This window comes from Lepidothrix coronata, unplaced genomic scaffold, assembly GCF_001604755.1.
Source record: "Lepidothrix coronata isolate B3197 unplaced genomic scaffold, Lepidothrix_coronata-1.0 Scaffold6, whole genome shotgun sequence".
NCBI lineage: Eukaryota > Metazoa > Chordata > Aves > Passeriformes > Pipridae > Lepidothrix > Lepidothrix coronata.
In genome coordinates this window covers 2,385,482-2,403,334 of record NW_016690186.1, presented here as the reverse complement: position 1 = coordinate 2,403,334, position 17,853 = coordinate 2,385,482, and the positions used below count along the sequence as shown (strand labels likewise).

The following is a 17,853-nucleotide window of genomic DNA, read 5'->3' as shown; positions in this document are numbered from 1 at the left end:
AGTAGATTTGAATACCCTGTGAAAGGGAAGAGGTGTTGATTGCAAGCTGTTGATATTCAAGGAAACCAGGTTGTTTACTGTATAAGAACCAGGAACAACTTCTAACATCCTATGCTTCCTAAACCCGATGCAACTTTGATCATTTCTCCTTTTAAGATATGTCTATAACTGGACCTAACAATGAGAACTGCAACTGCTCAGCTCAGACAGATAACTTTTATGCTTTGCTTTTTCATTCTAATGAAATCTTTCTCTCCATTTTAGACAAATATCACTTGCTGTGTCATAGCACATGGATTTCAGGACTGCCTGTGAAGAGGTAGGATCAGATATTTTTCTTTTGAAACAATAGTAGAATGAAAACTCAATGAACTTTTAATCCTTTTTAGATGCAATAGTCTTTTTTTAACCTTTTTTTCCTGAAATTTTAGGAATTATATAATCAACAATAAGTTATTCATCTAGTCACTTCATGGTGGCAGATAGGCTTTGTAGTAGAAGATGAAAGAATTTTTCCAGGTGTATTCATTACTAGACCTCACCTCTTTCTGTTACAATGTATCTCTTTAGGCACAATGTAGGTGCAGGTAGCTATGTTTTGTGTGAGCTTTGCTCTTCATGAAGTGTTTATAGCTGAAAGCCTGTACACAAAGAAAAACATCAATGGAGTCAGAAATCTGTCTGGTGCTGCTCAGCAGAACCAAGGGGGATGTGTAAAAGTATGGGAAAAAGGTCGGTTGGGAGAGAAAAGAAGCTGTGAAGATGATCAAAATGAAAAGCAGTTCCATTTAGATTTAATGAGGTAAGAGAGTAATTTTTGCCTAAAATAGGTATAGTTTCATAATGTCAATGCAAAGTACGTCAGTCTACCTCCACTAGAGATGAGGGAAGTGCTTTGCTTTCTGTGTTCATACTAACTTTGCCTTAAAGAAAGCAAATGAAATGTATGTGTAGATGTTAAAAAGGGCATCCTATTATGCAGTGATTTTTTGTGAACAAGTTCTTTTAACATGGTTTTAACAACTTCAGCAATTCAGACACATCAAGAACCATTTATACCAAATTGTGTAATGATGTCAATGCATTATTATAATTAAAAAATCAAGACAGTTACCTATACACAGAAAACCACAAAGTATTTAGGAAGTTAGGACTTGGAACAAGAAAACTGGCTAGAACTTCAAGTGTGAAGGGATGGGAACAGCAGGAGAACCAAGAACTAACCGCGGGTAAAACCAACTGTGATTTGAGAATCCATTGGAGTAAATCAGGGGAGAAGAGAAAATAAGCAGGCTAAAGAACCTTAAATCATGATGACATTCTGAAAGGAGTAGTAGGGTCAAAAACTAATATTAAAGTGAAACTTGTCTTTGGGAAAGAATACTGTGATGCTTGTCCAGGGTGGTACATGTCAGGCTTTAATACCTCAGAAAATCCATGCACAGTCTAAATTATATAGCAATGTATCCCAGATTATTTGCATGGAAGAAAGCATTCTTATTAGTTTTTAGGTTTGTTTTTCTGAATAGAATATTTTTGGTTGAAAGGTACCTGCAATGATCATCTACTTCAACTTTGTGACCACTTTGTGGCTGATTAAAAGTTAAAGCATGTAATTAAGGGCATTTTGGTTTAGGTTTTATGATTTCTTTTTGAATGCACTTATTCAGGAAGAGAGGCAGCTATAATTTTCATAGAATTTTTTTATGTTGTTATTCTTTAAACTGTACACTAGTAGAGATTATTTAGTGGCAATTAACTTCAGCCTGTGCCCAGCAGCAGTAATGACACGGGCAGCCACAGGAAGATGACTTGGCGTACGCGTCCTGTCTTAGTTTTTACAATGCAAGTACATTAACAGATCTATTTCATTCTGTATCTAACTTCTAAGGAGGCATTGATTTCAAATGTATCTCTTTAAAAAATCAACTACTTTGTTGGAGCTTCCATGACAGACAAGGGAAGGAGAGGATGATTCCACACATCCTAAAAAAGCTTCATAATCTGGAGGTCCTAAGGAGGCTCCTGTAGCTTTTAGATTAATAAAATTAAATGAGGTGGATTCAACTCATTTATATGCTTTGTGTAAAATGGGCTTTGTGCTACAGGGTCAGTGGTGTCACTTCTGAGACTACGATCTACCTCTTTCCTCCCAAACTGAAGTTTATACAGACTTTCAATCGGCTTTCATCAAACGCCTATGTCTAAATAAATTATCAGCAGCCTTATACTTGCACATAGTATAATTTTTAACTGAAACTTTAACACTATCATTGTAACGCTCCGTCTACTTTGATTTTTGCTTGGGGGAGGATACAGTGAGCTGGATCTAAAAGCCCACGAGAGCAGAGCATGCTGCAGCTCTGTATGCCCAGGTTCAGACAGTAGTGAGGGTGAAGATGTATTCCCAATAGGCATATGCAGACAGGGCACACAAATACACTACATGTATCCATATATATGTATATACTTATGTACATGACCAGCCACACAGATCACGTACCAACACACAGAGCACTTGCACAGACAGCGACAACTTCATCCTGTTACTCTCTCTGGCTGAGCAGGACTGAAAATATATGTCTATGTACACTGTGGATGCCTCCAAATGTCCTTCCAGACAGTGTGCCCAGCAGCTACCCTTGAATCCTGGTTTTCATAGGCCCTTGAGGCCTCACCCTGTCTGCAGCTGCTGGTACAGACTATCTCTCTCTCTCTCACATACACACACACACACACACGCGCACACACAATCACACACTATAGAATCTCTCACCCAGGAAAAAAAATTGGAACGTAATTGAAAGACAGTAGGACAGACTGCGTAGATCCGGCTCAGGGCATGGTCGGACAAGGACACTGATGAGAAAACTACATATGACCAACCACTTTTTTTCCCATAACTCTTTGTTTTCCCATACTTGTTCCTCCCCAAAACATCGAATCCCTTTCCTTGCCTTTGCGTCCTTCCTTAAACATCCCATGTTAGCTCTGGTGCAATCCAAAACTACATCCTGTAGTGTGTCCCATGCTCCCTTGCAGTGACCTCGACTCACTACAAGAGGTGCTATGGCATTTTCTTATCATAAGGGGTTTCAAACTCTGACACTGGAGCTGAAGCTGTCCCGGGACAGCCCTGGCGGGGGACAGAGACTGAGTGTCCCTTTCTGAGTCAATAATTTGGCTTCCCACCTGCCATTCTGCTCCTGGAGTCCTCTGAGCTTGTGGTAATGGGCTCTCAATAGGCTGATGGAACTGGACAGGGTGTTATTTGGACTTCGAATTGCACCATTCAAGTATTAATTAATTACTTAATGAGATTTTCCGCAAGGTCAGTATGAGGTGTAATCATCCATTCTATTAGGTATTTCAATTCCCAATATGTACCTTTCAGCTATTACTTTTAAAAAAAATTTCCTTAATACCTTAAAATTTGCCAGATTTGTCACCAAAACTTCATCTGGTGCTTGAGCTTAGGAAAGTGATGATAGTGACAAAGGAAAATACCATTGTGGCACTGTATCCTTAATTAACTTGTGATTCTATTCCATCTTGGCACATCTTTGGCAATAGTTTAGTCACTCCAAGCCACAAAGATTTTGATATTATTTTATTTATTTCAACTATTGACATGAAACATAAGGTAGCTGTACACTTTGCTTAAGGTAATTTTGTTTAATTTGTTAACTAGTTGGTACATTCAAAACTTTCAGGCTTCTATCCCCTCCATCCCCTACTGTATCAAATTCTCAATCGTACTACATATCTTGGAAAAATATCTCTGGTCTTCTATGCCAAAATAGTTACTGAACAGTTTTGGATAATGGCGATAAAAGTTGTCATGAAGCATCTGGACTATTTGATATTCCTCTTCTTCCCCTTTTTGCTTCCTTTCGTCTGAGTATCTTATCACCCTTCCCAGTGCTGTAACAACCACCACTGTAGAACTGAGATCACTCTCCCAAAATGACAGCTGGAGCTCAGATTCTTGTTGATACTTCCATCCTTACTAGTGGCAGTAAATGATTTGAGCTGTGTTCTGATTAGCATAAAACCAAAATATTCCACATAGATACACTGAGGCGAAAGCACGGCTTTTAGTGTTCATGACATAGTCAATTTTTTTTCATTCATTCTAAATATCTGCTGCTCTAGTGCATTGGGTGTCCCTGAGGGAATCTTAGTTCTTCCACAGTACTGATGCTTTCATGCATCCCTTATTTTTTGTGGTGTCTACTAGTGGGATTTGGACAGTGAAATGGTCTTGTGTGCTTGTAGGTACCTGCATGTGCGCTTTGTGCCCAAGTTCCTTCTGCAGGCCTGAATGGTACAGTCAGTGCTATAATAGAGCTTAAACACATATATGTAGACAGATAGAGTTTCTTGTCAATCTAAAGATGATTCCTATGGTCCTAATAATTACTTTCTCCCCTAAGCATCTTATCTTTAGGCTGTGCTGCCTTTCAAGGCATTGTAAAGTAGTTTTATTCTGCAAAAAAATACCTTCTATGCTAGACAATTTAAAAGGCACTACAGAAAGAGGAGGCCTTACACACATACACACATTTTCTTTTAAGGAAAACTATCTGGTATCTAAGGAGGGGAAAATTATTTTTTTTTTGGTGGTTTCTCCGCTTGTTAGTTGTGGGAAGTTTTTCACTGTTTCATATTTGATTATTCTATATTCCATGCTCTTTCCCTCACTGATCAGCAAATGTACCAATTTTACTTTTTCTTGTACTTAACAATTTCTAAACCATAAGACTAACCACTTCCTCTTTTACCCTTTATCCTGAGCTTTCTGAACTTTACAAGGGCATAAATCATGAAGTCACGGGGTTCTTTAAATGCTCTCCTGTACTTGCTTGACCTTATTCTATATTCTGAAAACTATCTCTTGGAAGATAACCTCAGTCTCTGACATAATACTGTCCTCCGCGGTGAAAGTACCCTTCTGATGAAATTGCAGACTTGGGATGATTATAATGCATAAGGACATTTTCCCCAAGATACTTTTTAATGTTTTTTTTAAGTTCATATTTTCCATGTACTTTAGGAACAAGCTGCATGAACAGCTTTCTAACTTTTCTAATATTCTAACTTTTGATATCTCATTCTTTACTTCTAATAGCTTGACTTTTTTTTTCCCCTGAATATAACATCAAACTTATTTAAGTTAATAAATGCCCCATTCATTTTCATGCTTTTAATCTATTAATCTGTTTTCACAGTACTGTCCATTGTTTGTTTGAAGGATTAGTTTGAATTGGTAAACTTTTTGTGTTTCCTCTGCTTTATGAATTCTATGAATATTCTTGTTGACTTCACAAACCTTATAATTTGATACATTGTGATAATCAGAGGTTTAGTGACTTTTGTTTCAACATCCATCTAGTTGCTTGATTTTTTGGTGTTTTTTCTTTCTTTTCACAGAATGTGTTTTAAGCCATATTTTTAAGCCATATTTTTAAGCCATATTTTTAAGCCATATTTTGACTTCCTCCTGGCTTTCTTCCCTAAAGCCTGTTACACATATTTTTTGGTCCATGTCTAGTCACCTTTATGCTATTTTATGATTTACACATTTCAACCTGAGCTGCTGTTTTCCTTTGTTTATAAATCCTATTAAATAGCAATACTGGGACTTTTAAAACCTTGGGTTTCTGGGATTTTTCTAAAAATGAAATTTCAACTCATAATTTAATCCCAAAATAACAAGATGGAAAATGACTGGTAATTACAATGCCTGTTAGAGTGTCATATAGTGGGTGAAGTAAATTTGAGGAAATGTGCATGTTCTCATAATAGCCTTTAATTTTATGTAAACTTACCTCTTAACCTCAACTCTCTAGTCTCAGTAAGCTCATTGGTATTTCAGAAATCAAAGTGGCGTCCTTATAGGGTCAGAAAATGAAAGTTTTTGCTCTAATAAAAATTACCTTAGTTCAGTAAGAAACTCATATATATATATATACTTACATAAATATATATATATTTTTCCAAATGCCTAATTTACACATTGAATTACAGACTGTGTGAAACAAGGACTTTCTCTAGGAGACTTTATTCATTCAAGAAAATCACTTGTGAAAAATACCACAGCCAAACACTTACCTGGCAAATACTTGACAAATTAAATAAAAATAAGTTCAAGTCCAAATTCAGAATTTTTCTACAGTTCTTTCAGATTGGAGTGTACAATCCATATGCAGGAATGGACTTGGTGTCCTTTGGATTGGAAAATGTTGATATCTGATAGAAGAGGCTCTGAATGACAAGCTGAACACATCCCAGTGTGTCTGGGCTACATTCCAATTTTTGACAATATAAGTGCTTTTCACTTAATCTAGCAACACCTCCACAAAATGTGTAGCTGGACCATTTTAAAAACATCCTTTATATGGTTCTGACACGTATTCCTACCTCTTGAATCCATTGCCATTACTTTCTTAAGCCTCTGATTCAGTTGCTTTTTTTATTCTTGTACTTGTGATTATAAAGCAGTGACAGGCATATCTCCAAATACTCAGGGGTCAGCCTCAGTTCAAATAAGCATCCAAAAGGGTAGATATTAATCTGAAGGAACTACATACACTTTTAAGACAGTCTCTGAAACCCATTCTCCTTACTGGTATCAGGTTTTTGATAGTAGAAATAAATTTCAGGACTTAAAACTGAGTTGAAGAGTTTTAGCTTATTTTAGGACATATCGATAAAAAGAAACTAAAAATCCAGGTCACCTTGCTTAGAAAATGTGCTGAGATTTTTTTTCCTATCTTCCTTTCTTCAACTAGTTCGTGGACTAAACTATTCTGGGATATCTGTTTAAGTCTTCCTACTGCTGTGAAAATAAAGGAGCAAAGCTAAATAAATTGTTTTATTAATGTAAGGCAGAAGACAGATAAAATAGTATAGATGAAAAGATATCTGTGTCTTGAAAACTAATTATGACTATTTAAAATTGCCTGAAATGCTAAGTCTCCTCTAGAACAACACAGAAAATGTTTTAGAATTTTTTTTGTCATAAATGACAAGAAACCAAAAAAAACAAATAAAAAAAAAAGTTCTTCAACAGAAAATCTGCCAGCAGACTTATTTAGGCCAAAAAAATTTAGAAAAAAAATTTTATATAGGAAGTTGACTTCTAAATCAACAGATAACTTTAAAGATGTTTTTTCTACAGTATTTATTTTGATATGTGTTTGGTAGAGACTGCTGCTAGCATAAATGTATAAACTGCAGTTTTCATTTGTGTTTCCTCTTAAATTAATTCTTAAATATTTGTTAAGGCCGTATATATTGCACTAAGCTGTCTTTAGTATGTAAGAATTTCTAAATTCCTTTTAGAAAAGTTATTAGGGACAGATCTTATACACAGCACATATGGACAATGTGCTGTAAGTCAGGGTATAATTGGAAAAGATTTTTAAATGGCCTTTTTTCACTGCTTTGTTGCTAATAATGATCAGAGTGTAACCATATTATTTAGAGAAGCAGTCTACCCTAAGGGTTCTGCCAGCCTGTACTGTTCTCTAATAGTGACCTTAAGCAGAAAGTTCACTACAGATTGGTGTGGCAAAGCAAAGGGGGATCAGTTTTCAACCCCTTTTGTATTTATATTAGTTCAGGAACTGTAAGGAGTTCCAAGAACATCAGCTCTTGCCACATCATTGTTCTTGTCTAACTCAGTTTAAAAGGATATAGAAAGAGATGGCAGAGGCAGCATTGTGCAGGTGCAAAATTCACCGCATCTGTTACTTGGGTGCCTCTACCTTTCTTCATCACTGCTTTTGCTTGAAGTCACAGGTTCTTCTCCCATATGGAAACTCTTTTTTTTCCCCTGCTTTATATTGCTTCCCTATGCCTTCCTTAACACACCTCATCCATTTCATAAAAATTTGCGACTTCAAACACTCTGTTTTCTTCCCATCAGGTGCCAAACTCTATATATAAGGCAATGTTGTTGGTGATTCAGGCTTAAAGATACAGTCAGGTTGTATTAGCTTAACAAACTGTTATCAGCTGAACTGTGCTTCTCTGTCCATGTCTGCTGTAAGGTAATGCAGTGTATCACACACTTGAACACAAGGGGATGCCTTGCATGACCTCACACTGACGGTGACAGTAGCTCAGCTGATGTGCCCTGTGCTGTTTTATTGCTGCAAGCCAGGGGTAGGGCCCTCTATTAGTGAAATGGAGAAGGCTTGAAAGGAAGAATTTTAGCACACCCCCACAGGAAGCGTCTTAAAAATTAGTACCAGGAACAAAAGCTAACACCAGCCATAGCCCTGCACCCCCACACCACGCACACGCACACACACTCATCTAAGCTCTTCAAGAGTAAGAGAGGGCAGGGGTATAGGCTAGACAGTTGGTGTCCCTTCAATGAGAATAGTTTTGCTGGGGTCACATGAATGAAAATTGTGACGTGCACAGCAATTTACATGAAATTATATATACAGTTTGTCTTCCCTAAGTTCCAGCTCTGGATAAGGATTCAGGAGCTGATATCTTTATTTGATTCAGTTTATGGGATGCTTTGAAGGGGTTGGGCGAGAGCAGAAAAAAAAATAAATTTCAGGAGACAAAAATTAAACCAAATAATTAAATCCCAATCTTTGTTCACAAGGTCTTTTTTTGAAGCTACCTAAAGAAACTCCACTGCATTCTTCTCCTTTATGTGGTTGTTAATGCTGCTTTCAGATAGGAGAGGGAAGGAGGTAGTATAATGTAAGATTTAATTTTGGACTGTATCATAAACCAGCTTTCATAAAGCCCAACAACAGTTAAGTGGTTCATTACATTTTAGAGTGTCTGATGTAAATAAGGTCCCTGAGCGTGTGTGATCAGTCTTTCCAAGGGCCAAAATATTTTGCTGTTCCCAAGCTTGATTTCCTTGTTCAGACTGAAAAAGCTCAGCCCACATGCATTTAGAAACTGACTTGAATTTTAATTTTATTCTAATGGCTAACTGTGTCTGCTGTGGTTATCTGACTCTAATTCCCCCAAAGAAGGCACTTTGCTTCTGTAGAAACACTCTGGAAATTTTATAAGGTTATTGACCAAATCAGAAATGTGAAGTCAAGTAAGTCAGAGTTGCTATACTCAATGTATGAGATGCAGAATTTATTCTATTGCCAGTTATCCAAAGAGGAGGAAAGACACATTTACAAACTTCTGCAGAAGACATTATATAAGTGGTAACTAGCCCCTTTTATTTGACCATACTTATTTACAGCCCACATTGTTCAACTACCATTGTCACTTACTGCTTACTTCACAACTCTGTGGAGCAAGGAGGCATCTTAGTTTGTAAAGCAGAAGTTACAAGGATAGAACCATTCTGTCTTTATTTTAATATTGTAACATTTTTATGTATGAGAGGGCATTTTTCAGTGGTATTGAAAACCGAACTCCTTTTGTGATCCATTTATTTTGTCTGTGCATGTCAAACAGTTTCTCTCTCATTCTGTTTTTTTTTTTTTAAAAAGACACCTTAATATTAGGAAAAGGGTGTATGATGACTTTTGACTAGAGCTTTCACTGACCCCAGTGTGATTTCAATGCATAGAATTCTTAATTTTTATTTCTTCTTATTTAGTTTAAAAAGAATAAAAACGATGTCAGAGCCACTTTCAAAGTCATAGCTGAGTTATACACATTTGCTCCCAGCATCCAAGGAAAAACGATTCCAAAGTTTGAGTGTTCAGTATGGAGTAGAAGTGACAGAACAGTTTGTGAGTGGAGAACATTGTATAAAGCTATTTAAAGGTTGTCCTCGACCTTTCCACCTCTTTTAAAGCCTCATGAGACAGATTTAAACTTCTCTTCTGCCAGTTGCCTACTGTCAGTTCCATACTTGTGTTTGTTCTCTCCATGCTATGGATGTAAAGTATCAGAGCACATTATGGGGAGAACTTCCAAATCCTCTTTTAAACTCTTGTCTGAGAAAGAGACCTCAGATTCAGCCAGGTCAACCTTGGCACTTAAAGTTCACATAAATGCTTTTGTTTCCTTGATCTCCTCTTAAGCCAGCTTCTTACAGGTGGTGGATTGAAATCTGACCTCTATAAAGACAGTGAAAGTTTTCTTATTGGCACTGATGAGTCCAAGATTTTAAATACTATTTATATGTGAATTTTCTTCTGAGATACATATGTGGATACATATATATCTGTATCTATGCAATTGGTTCATGTAGCTGTTGGTGCTCACATCTGGCTAGTTTGGAGATGTCATCGTATGTGTTTGTGTCAAAATTGGTGTAATACGTGGAGCATTAGCCTTTACTTCACGTTCAAGTGAGGTGGCAACATTTAATACAAAGATGGAAAGTAAGAGCACAGCTGATCTGAAGAAATTTGAAACTTCAAATTTCATCAATTCAACACAATTTCATCATCAGTGAAATAGCACCTTATTATTGCAAAATCTGCCTTCACTATATGCTCCTGTAACCATTGTTCTCTTGTAGTCTAAACACAGTAAATACAGTGATTGCTGGAAATAGTTTTAGATAATTGTTAATGTATTTATGGTAACTGTACCTATCTCTCAACTATATCACCTCTAGCAATGCAAAGTGCTAACTGAAACAAACTTTTTTTTCTTTATTCCTTCCTTTGAAGACAAAGACAGGGGTTTGTTTGCTGCAGGATGGTAACCAGGAGCCTTTCAAAGTGCGACTGCACTTAGCCAAAGATATTTTGATGATCCAGGAGCAGGATGTGATCTGTGTGTCTGGTGAGCCTTTCTATTCTGGTGTAAGTAGTTTTTATTTCTTCTTTAAGATGTTCTTTACAAAACAAAAAAATAGTGTGTACATGTGTGCAAGTGCATATACACATATGTATGCATTTACTCCCATGGTTTGCTATTTCATTTTATACTGTTAACACCAAGTGTGTTTTAATATATCATCTTTTGCAAGTAAATATTAGCAGTATTCATCTAAAGCAGCAATAAGATGATAAATTATATGTGTGAGTATGGTATTGTTTCTCTTAACTCACCCTTGGGTACTGGAGCAATTGAATGCAGGAGAAATGACATGAGCAGTGGTTTTTGCAGGGAGTACAGATACCTCCATGTACTTAGGTATCTGAGCCTGTGGAGTTGATAAGATAGTTGTGGCAGGGCTTTGCTGGTAGAGGAATTATCTTCTATCCTCTGTTGCTTTGATTGCTTCCTATGGTAGCACAGCACTAGATTTCATGCGTGCTGTGAGGGTCACTAGTTTTACCAGCACATCATGGATGGAACAGTAATAGTGTGTTTTATGTATTACTGTTTTTACATGATGTGTCAGATTTCTGATTTAAGCACCATATTGAATCTTGTGCATAAGAAGCTGAGCTTTGTAGACAGTTATTTGGAAGATGTGTAAATTTTTATATAATTTTTATATATTGTAGGTTTTAGTACTATTGTAATGGTAAGTTTTAATTTAATATGAAGAGATAGCTAAAAAATAATAGAAACCATTTAGCATTCATTTCTATAGACTTTTATAGATACTGTAATTATGTTTTGTAGAGATATTTTTAAGATTTATGGGAAACTATCATAAACATTCTGCTATTCCTTTGAGCTAAATAAGATTATCATAGGATTTTATGTTAAGTCTTGTGAGGCGTAGTAGTGTAATATCTGTGTATGCAAATGTTATGTGAATGTTATTATGTCTGTCTGTTTTATTATTTAATTGCTGCTGTTATCACACACCTATATCTCTAAAAACAAGTAAAATAAAAAGAAACAAAGCAGAAATAAGAAATAAATTGGTAGAATGTTAGCAGTTCTAACAGTGTGGAAGATTAATGGAAAATATATCAAATAATCTATCTCAGGATTATGAATATCTCCAGGTGAAAGTTTCAGAGCTTTTGTCTGAAACAAGAGGAAGACACTGCCTACACTGTCTCCATACAATCTGGGTTTATTTGCATGACAAATCTGACATTAGCTTTTGACCATTTCACGCTGTACAAATACTGTTTACTAACACAGGTCTGTGTCCTTTATGTGGAGTATATACGCTTCTTTTACCAATCAGAATGTGCTGTTCCTAAATAGAGGGGACATCTAACAGCCAGCATAGAAAGAAGTTATGAGTTGAAGCTCAAGTTGTAGTAGTTCAATTAGCAACATACACAGCGGCGCCATTATTCCACTAACACCATTCAGGCATTATTTAATAAAAGATTTTATCACTCAGAAATACAACTTTCATTATTCTGCTGTAATATCTGTTACTCTGCTGAACTTGTTATTTAGATGTCTTCATGAAATGCATATTAATTTTTTTTCCTTTTCACAGTAAGGCTTTCTCTTACAGTTTTGCCCTCTTTAACTTTGCAAAGGCTCTGTGGAAAAGAGTGGATTATTTGCTTCACCAATTAAACTCCCTCATATTATTTTCATATTGAATTCATAACTCATAATCTGTTTGATATTACTGTGATGATGAGAAGTTTCTTTTTCCTGGAAGTGTCATTGTTAGACTACTGACTTTTCAGTCCTTCACCCTGATTTCCTCTGGGATTAAGACTAGGTTTTGTAGCAGTAAATCCATTCCAACTAAGGATGATTGGCATTTCACAAACAGTTAGCCCTACTTTTGTCACAGATAATTTAAATAATCTGGTATCATGTGCTTTGATTGTATGCTATAATCAAACAAGCCCCACAGGCTTCTTTTTTTTTTTTTTTTTGCTGATTTTCCTCATTTTTATTCCTGATTTATTAGATTTATTTGTTTTTCTTATATTTTACTTTATTTGGGTAATTTTGTTTTATTCTTTCTGTCATTCTAGATAAGTGACCACATTTATTTTTTTTTTACCTGAATTCTACAAAGCAAATATTTTCATTAGCAACTGGCACCGAATGCCTCAGAGAATAAACTCTAAAACATAAAAAAAAATTGTAACTGAGAAATGATAGTATTGTTAAGTTTTACAGACAAGTAGCTACAATAAGAATTCTTTTAAATCTGTTTTAATAAATAACCTTCAAATAATTTGATTATAAGGTTTTTCTTTATCACTTCTGCACTGGTATGGAAGGAAAGGCTGTTACTGTGTTTCTAGTTCAGAACAGTATCTCTTCTGTTCGTTGAGTCTGAATCAATTTGCATGCTTCTCTGTGTAGGACAGACTTTAAACAGGCACTTAGCGTTCCAGCAGCATCCTGATTTGTATCCTGTGGAATAATCTAAATGAAGTCAATGGCTCCTTAGGAATGAAGTGCTGTTTAATGTGAGTGCATGGGATAAGGACCTAGTTCTTAATTTAGAATGCTTCCCTTTTGATGGAAGACAGTTCTAGTTTCCAAAACCTTGTTTATTCTTTCATTGTGTGAAGTTTGGAGTAAGAAAATAAAATGCATAAAAGATTATAAGCAACAGTGTTAAACACTAAAAAATAAAGCATCTCTTTCTTTAGTAGGCTGAATGAAATTATGGTGTTAGTGAGGGTCCTGCAGCAATTGTGCCTATAACAATTCCGTAAAGCAACAACGGTAATTCAAACCATCATGGATTAGATCAAAATTTGGGCATCAGTTGCATCAATAAGCGTTAAATAGATTTCTTTCTGTATGCAACAAGAAAGACTTGCTTTCCAAGAGAAAGAAGCATGGTGAGGTCAGCATTATGCTGTTAGTGGACATCTGATGTAGTTTTAAACTCCAGTGCAAACAACCAAAAGTGAGATGAGAACACTTAGTGAAACTCAAAGCCTAGAAGGCAGTGTCATTACAAAACCAGATTAAATCCTTGCCTGTACAAAGGCTTTATAGTACGGGAAATGTATGCCTGAATTGGAGTAGCTTGTGTTCTGAAGATATCCATGAGTCTGCCTGTGGAAAAAATGGAAGATAAGACTAGTGTCTGTCAGGTCTGGTATACCTTTTTCTCCCCTAAAAAACTGGACACATATTTAAATTTTTGAGACTTCTTGAGAGTAAATATTTTTTATCTGTTACACTGGATCATTGTCTTTTGAGAATTATAAATTTTTTTTTTATATGTTTTGTTGTTGGTAAAAGAAGTTCAATTAACATTAGCAATTTTAATGAATAGAAATAGAAGAAAAAAGTGAAAAGCTTAAAATAATAAATAATGGGTTTGATTTATTTACTGTATTGTCTTTATTTACATTTTTGATTCTGATGTGTGGTTGAATATTATAAACGATGTCAAAACGAAACTCCCTGTCTTGGAGAGAATTGCAAATATGTGGACAGATAGGTCACTTTTCAAGCACTTTCCATTCTTGTTACCCTCACAAAGCTAGCAGTAAGAATCTTTGGGGGTTTTTTTATCATGTTGGTATCTGTCAGCTATTCAGTGGAGTGAATCCATTTTTTCACAGAAGTCGTCAAACATCTATCAGATGGGGGTAACTTTTTTTTTTCCTGCCAGTCTGGGCAGCTTTAAAGTGACAACCTGACAGATGTAAATATGATTATTTAGGGAAAGCCTAAGGTGGCTTATTTTTTTGCAGCTATTTAAAAGTAAAAAGCATAGCAATCAACTGAGGTTCAAATTGCATTTTATAATGGCAAATATGAAAGAGAATAATAACTTTTCCTAGTGTGAGTTCAGATCCATACTGACTTCGGGTTTATAGTTTGTGTTTTGTTTTGTTTTTTTTTTTCTCTTTTATTTATTTCTTGAGAAATGCAGCACTTCTGAAATAAATCAGTCCTAGGACTAGAAATTTTATAGTAAATATTTAGGAGAATGTTTCAGTTTTTAAGCATATGCTGCAAGAATGGGAATATTTTGAAGTGAGAACAAGCAAAAGGATGAGTGCTTTTGGTTATTCCAGCCAGTACACCGCTGTATTTACCATCCTCAGTCTTCAGCACAGCTGTAGAGGAAGGGGGACTTCCAGTTGACCATTCATTCTGCTGTCATCCCTTACTGCCAACCTTCTCCAGTTGCATGAGGAACTGAAATAATGAGACAAACTTCAAATGTCACATGATGGAAGTTAGCAGATGAGCAAGTCTGCTGGCAAACCTTGTTAACACTATTAATTCAACTTGGAAATGTGACTGACCTGTCCTCTGTCCTTTACAGTCAGAATGAGTATAAAGTTTAACTGCTCGTGTAAATTAATCCAAAGAAATGTCAGTAAGAAAGAGCAAAGCATTACCAAAAAGAGGATATAAGATCTTGAAAATGTACGCAGTAATTAAATGAAAGGAAAAAAATTCTAATTATATTCTTTCAAAATGTAGTGGGATTACTACTGATAAACTACATAAGAGCATGGCCTTAAAGATATTATGGCATCAAATGTTAACAGGTTGATCTATGAAGTTGCTGTCAATGTGTTAATTTTATCTTTATAATACTGTATTTTAAAATTTATGTTCTAACATTTTCTTCCTTTTTTTCCCTACATTTTTCTGTGTCACTCTGCTATTGTAGATTCCTCTCCTGTTCCTTTTTTCTCACCTACTATTTTGTGCACACATTCAGCTTTTTATCAGTTTTTTTCCATACAAGTAATACCTTGGTGTCTGTTCTATCCACAGTGAAAAGAGAGGTCTTGTTTTCTGTCTGGACCTAGACAAATTTATTCTTCAAACCTTTACTCTTATAAGAACAATACCAGACATACCAGATGAATAACCGCACACTGGGAAACCAGTGTCCCTAACTGAAAATATAAAATTTATATTCTAGGAAAAAAGTTGAGTAATGGCATATTTAAGTTTCACATGCAGTTAGTTCAGTTTTATGAAGACTTTTAAAGTTTCTTCATCCTTTTCAACTTTTCCTTGACTTCTTTCATAAGGACACATTATTAGATTATTATATCACATTAGATGACTGCTTTATATTACAATAATTTGAAAGGATTACTTACTAATCATTATTTCTAAGAATCAGTTAAGCAATTAGAAACTTTCTTTTACATCACATACCACTCAATATCAAATATTTGAATCTTTACTGTACTCTAAGATTTAATTCTTAAAAATAACATTAACTCTTGATTAATGCAAATAGTTAATGATTACGTAGGATTCTATGCTTTCCTTTCCTCATTATTCACAGTTTCTCATGTGAACTGTGTGTTCACTTGGTCATTCTTCACTTCTGATCTCTCTTAAAATGATGTTTGTGTTCTCAAGAAGACCATATGGATTTTAAGGAGAAATTTTAATAGCTCTTTAATGAAAACCTAAAAGATATGGGTTTTATTTCACTGCATAGCTCAGAGGAAGATTTTTATTTTCTTGGCAAAACTCTTAGCTGTCCTTTCCAGTCAATGAACATATGTGTGGATGAGGAATTTTCTGAGTTAAAGGCATGGAAAATGCTGACAGGATGGCAGCAGCTTTGTGTTTTTCAATAAAATGATAACTAATTTTGTTCTGTTCCAGGAAACAGCTAAAACACTGCTCTGAATCTTGCTTTTAAGGATCCTAGGAGCTCTAGCTTTCCCTCTGTTTGCTCTAATGTAGATAAAAAAATGTCATAATAGAATTACAAGGTCACAGAACATTTTGTGTAGTCTTGATAGTAAACTAAGTAGGTTTTCATCTGACTGAAGTTTTATTTTGTAAACTTGGACATGAAGCTGCTTTTTGAATTTGCAAAACCACTGAAAATTCAATCACAGAAATCCATGCTATGCAAAAAGAGGGGAAAGAGAAACTAAGCGAAATACTAATAGAGAAATCTATAGCTGACAGGGATTTTTAGTAAGACTTTTTTATAAGCAGATAATTCTAACCAATGGAACATTGGTTAGAATTAGTATCTTTAACATGAAACAACATATATGGTCAATCAGGATACTTAGAGTACTTCTTTACTGGTACAAAATATGTTGCCTTCCAGAGCTGTTGCCGCATTTTATTAATGAATAATTGTAAATCATTTTAAGAATTTAAAGCTATTGGACTAGAGAAAAGCATTTTATTATTGTTATTGCTAATTTGAAATGCTAATTAGAGGCATCAGAAGAAAATAATTTGCTTCAGTTTGCTGGTCAAACCTCTTTATTGCATTAATCATTATAATAAAAATATTATTTTACGCTACAATGTAGTACTTTGCAGACAAGGTTTATTCAGTTCACCTGGGTTGAAAATGGCACTGAAAATTAAGCTTGGTTTGGGGTTTTTGAGAGTCACATAAAAAAAGTCATATGCAAATTACAAAGTAAAACTTACTTGGATAAAGGAGTTTTCTGGCAAAATATTTCAAAGCCAGTATCTACCATCAAAATACTTTTTCAAGTTACTTGGCAATTCTAAAAGGAGGGAATCATCATTCCCAAGTTAGATTTGACATCCTGCCTCTATCCTCGATGAAGGTGATTAATACCTAACTTGGGCACCTGCTCTGAATCACCTGGATTGAATGTGTTTATTTTACCAATTACAAAAGAAGACCTGACCAATGGCTCAGTTTTAGATTGGATGATGGATAACTGTGGTTTAATGAGTCCTATCATTTTTGTTTCTAAACTTCTGGGGTAAAAAAAAAAAAAATGGAGGAGATGATCAAAGATTAATCCTAATCCAAAATTCTAGTGCATGAAATGTCTGATGCTTCTGAAAGTTCTGGAAAAGCTGTTTCACTGTAAGGTTTATGTGAGGTTTGAAATTGCAGACTAGGGGATTATTGATGTTTTACTAATGAAAGACATAACTTGTATGTAATTCTGATTTGTATTTTTGCATATTTGTTATTGTTAGCTATAACGCTGCAAAGAATATGTAAGTCTTTACACTTAAGATACATCAAAGTATTATTTCTTTATTGTAAAACTGAGAACTGTTTTTAATTAGCCCAAGTTAAATGCAATACAATGCTTTCATTAC

General features: G+C 35.2%; 1 protein-coding gene across 3 annotated transcripts in view; it reads left to right on the top strand.

The window, feature by feature from the left end:
• SNTG1 (syntrophin gamma 1) overlaps positions 1 to 17,853 on the top strand; it is a 341,564-nt gene that overhangs the window by 172,391 nt on the left and 151,320 nt on the right. For all 3 annotated transcript variants that reach the window (XM_017833684.1, XM_017833693.1, XM_017833674.1), the window contains exons 2-3: positions 265 to 319; positions 10,629 to 10,763. In XM_017833684.1, the coding sequence (XP_017689173.1) occupies positions 293 to 319; positions 10,629 to 10,763 (162 nt within the window). In that variant the 5' untranslated portion in view covers positions 265 to 292. The remainder of the gene's footprint in view (positions 1 to 264; positions 320 to 10,628; positions 10,764 to 17,853) is intronic.